The 3,362-nt window shown below is 46.5% G+C and overlaps 1 protein-coding gene across 1 annotated transcript; it reads left to right on the plus strand.

Moving 5' to 3' along the window:
- Positions 1-508: 508 nt before the first annotated feature.
- LOC127303289 (F-box/LRR-repeat protein At3g26922-like) lies at positions 509-2,437 on the plus strand. Its single transcript, XM_051334036.1, has 4 exons — positions 509-667; positions 1,126-1,974; positions 2,063-2,212; positions 2,306-2,437. The coding sequence occupies exons 1-4, from the start codon at positions 509-511 to the stop codon at positions 2,435-2,437; spliced, it is 1,290 nt and encodes a 429-aa protein (XP_051189996.1).
- The last annotated feature ends 925 nt before the right edge of the window (positions 2,438-3,362 follow it).

Consider the following 3,362-nt stretch of genomic DNA (forward strand, 5'->3'; position numbering starts at 1 on the left):
CTGGGCGGTCTTATGCGTGCGCCAGTGCCGCGCCCCCGGTGCCGGCGTTGCTCGTCTGCGTGCCGCGCCCTTGTCTGGGGCGTTGCACGACCGCGCACCGGGGCCCGCCAGGCCACGCCGAGCAGTGGGGCGCGACACAGAGGCTTGCAACACCGTCGTTGCAGGCGCGACACTGGAGGGTTAATTTTTTGAAATAGTTTCGCCGATGGTGCATTTATGACATTCCTTTCGCCCAAGGGTTATTTTTGTCAAATTTGCCTCCAATTCACAAGCATATATGGCAACGATTCTGCAAAATGTGAGTACGGGGACTAAATCAAACTATGCGCTCAAGTACAGGGACTCTTATTGTATTTAACTCTTGCTGCTTTGTACAGATCAACCGGCCACATCAATTCCAGGCGCTTCCCAGATCGATCTAGCTTTGCCATCGCGCGCAGACCTTGTCGATCTCTCGTCGCTGCTGCTGACCCAATTGTAATCGCCGCCGGCGCCGGATCAGCCGATCATGGCCACGCGCCGCCGTCACCGCCGCCAAAACCAGCCGCCTGGTAATATCCCTCGAAACTGGGCTGCGGCTGCAGATGCGCCACGGGCTAAAAGAAGAAAGACCTCGCCGTGCCAACGACAAGAAGATAAAGTGTATGCAGGGCCAAGCCTTCCAGAGGTACTTTTATAGAAATCCATGCATTGCTTATACGCTAATAATTATACTGTGAGTAGAATACCATGGGGTGCTTCAACTGCACAGATTTGTACACATACATATGTAGTAGTACATGTATGACGTGACATCTTAATGATTAAGCTGCACTCTCGTATGCTCGACGTACACTCCTTTTTGGCTAAATAGGAAACCGATTCTTGAGCTTCAGGTGCTTTATATGGCTTACCAACAACTATTTCTTCATGTGAAGATATGTTTTTTTTCTTCACAAAGTTCAATATGTCATTCATATCAAGACTATACCAATTATACCCGGCCTTTATGTTATAACAACAGAATATAGTCAGATCCAGCACCTGGCTTGCCATGTAACTTCGTGTTATTCTTTTCCCCGGTTGATAATACATTTATAGTCCCATAGTGAACATTTAACCCATACATGCATGTGTGTGTTGCAGGACATCTGGTGTCACATACATTCCCTGCTGCCGCTGCGAGACGCTGCCCGAACGGCCTGCGTCTCCCACGCCTTCCGTTGGTCCTGGAGACGCCTCCCCAACCTCTCCTTCAGCAAGGACTCGCTTGGGTTGGGTAGAGAAACACACCGAAAGAAGGGGATCTCTAAGGATTTCACCAAAAAGGTTGACCGCATCTTGAAGAAGCACTCCGGCACCGGCATAAAGACGTTGGAGTTTCGCATGGCCCCTCATTACAAGGCGAGGAACCATGGAAGACTCGACAGATGGCTTCAGATGGCTGCTACACCCGGGATTGAGAAGGTCACCCTTTTCTTGTCCTCGAAAGATGGCACATATGGGTTCCCTTGCTCGCTTCTGTCCGACGGGAAGGGAGACTCGATCCGTCATCTTGAGCTCGCCAATTGTTTCTTCTGTCCCACGACTGGCCCTTGGTCCTTGAGGAACCTCACAGTATTAGACTTGAGTTTTGTGCATGCCACAGGGGAGGGGCTATGGTGCCTTCTCTCCACTTCTTCAGCCTTAGAGCGATTTTCTCTCAGGTATTGCAGTGGCATAATCTGCTTGAGCATACCTGGCTCTCTCCAACGGCTAGAATTCCTAAAGGTGGACGGATGCGACGATCTGCAAGCGGTAAAGAGCAAAGCTCCCAATCTATCCAGGTTCAACTTTGGAGGTAACCACCGCCGGACGCATATCTCGCTTGGAGAAGCCCTGCGAGTGAAGGAGCTATACATGGACTGTTCTAGCTATGCTTGTTGTAGTCGAGCTGAGCTGGTACCCAGCGGCACGCTAGATGCTGAAACCGTCATTGTGCATCCAATCACCAAGGTACATATTTATGCTCTACAACCTTAATTTTTTGGCTGTACTTTTGTGAATATAACTTACTCGTTTCACGTTCCTTTGCGTTGTGTAGACCATGGACACGCCCGCTAGAATATCAAGCAAATCTACGCACCTGGAGCGTCTGTACATCCAAGGGATTGGTATAACGCCGTTTTATCTGAGCGTCAAGTACTGCGCTCTCTTTGGTGGTTCTCACTCCGTGGAGGATTTCACCTCCTATGTAAGTTTACCGATTGAACCATCTGACATGTTAATACTCTAGTAGAGATTTGTTAAATTGTCGACTAATCAGTGTTACCTTTTATATCTCTAGGTCTCCAATCAATTGGTGGATCACGTCTCGTTTTACTCAATGTTTCCTGGTGGGGAGACCAGTGGTTTGCCCATGAAGGAGGTGAGCCAGGTTGAGGGTGCATGCCATATGCTCAAATCCTGGTTGAGCTGATGTGCAACGTCAGCTGGGTACGCCAAATGCTTCCTCAACATGGACGAGCATATTTGGAGAATGATGCACTCTGGGGTGCCCAGACATCGATCATTGTTGTCGATTCTCTTGAACATTGGAAGTCACAATTTGTTTACCTGTATGGTAATTATGCTCGCTTATTTCATGAGAAGTTCCCTTTGTTCGGTAGTGTAACCCTGCTACATTTTGTGTGAGTTGATGCGATTATCATTACGGAAGTAATCCGGAGCTGAGGCATCAATATTGAAGTGCTGATTTTGTTTGCCTCTTTTCTCATTATTTATATTATTTGTATACTTTTTTTAATTTCATTTTTCTAGTCGCACCTTTAAAAAAATGTTCACATACCTCATAAAAATGCAACCATATTTTATATGCAATTTCCTTTTTTGTTATTTATTTATGTTGGTAGTATTTTCCTATTTTTGGTCATTTATATGGATCGTATTTTTCTCCAAAGTTGCAATTTTTGTCGACAAAAGTACAACCAATATTTTTCTAATTTTTTCTCTTGTCATTTTACGGGCCGCACTATTATTTTCTCAAGAATTTTTATTAACAACCGGTTTTTTGATAGAGAAGAAATGTGCAAGTAGAAAAAAAGATACAAGTTGCACTTTTCATGAAAAATATATATTCGATGTGAGTCATACTTTTTTTTCTCAAGAACTTTTAGCAGCCTTTTTTTTGATAGAGAAAAAATGTGCTACTAGGAAAAAAAACTAGGTGGGATGCGGGCCGTATGAGGCGGCACTCTATCTTTCTGGCGGTGCAACTACGCGAAGGTCGACAGGGATTGTTGGAGCGGCAGCCGACGTACTGCGCCATGGGAATCCTCTCGCATGTGGAGGCGACAGTGGGTGGCGGCCCTCACGTCTGCAGCGGCGACAGTGGATCGAGGTCG

Source organism: Lolium perenne, chromosome 5 (assembly GCF_019359855.2).
Source record: "Lolium perenne isolate Kyuss_39 chromosome 5, Kyuss_2.0, whole genome shotgun sequence".
NCBI classification, from domain to species: Eukaryota; Viridiplantae; Streptophyta; class Magnoliopsida; order Poales; family Poaceae; genus Lolium; species Lolium perenne.

Bases quoted from the DNA above. Each gene is read 5' to 3' on its own strand.
- LOC127303289 (XM_051334036.1), top strand. From the start codon at position 509: ATGGCCACGCGCCGCCGTCACCGCCGCCAAAACCAGCCGCCTGGTAAT. The intron at 668-1,125 runs GTACTTTTATAG...TGTGTGTTGCAG, and splicing joins CAGGGCCAAGCCTTCCAGAG to GACATCTGGTGTCACATACA. The intron at 1,975-2,062 runs GTACATATTTAT...TGCGTTGTGTAG, and splicing joins TTGTGCATCCAATCACCAAG to ACCATGGACACGCCCGCTAG.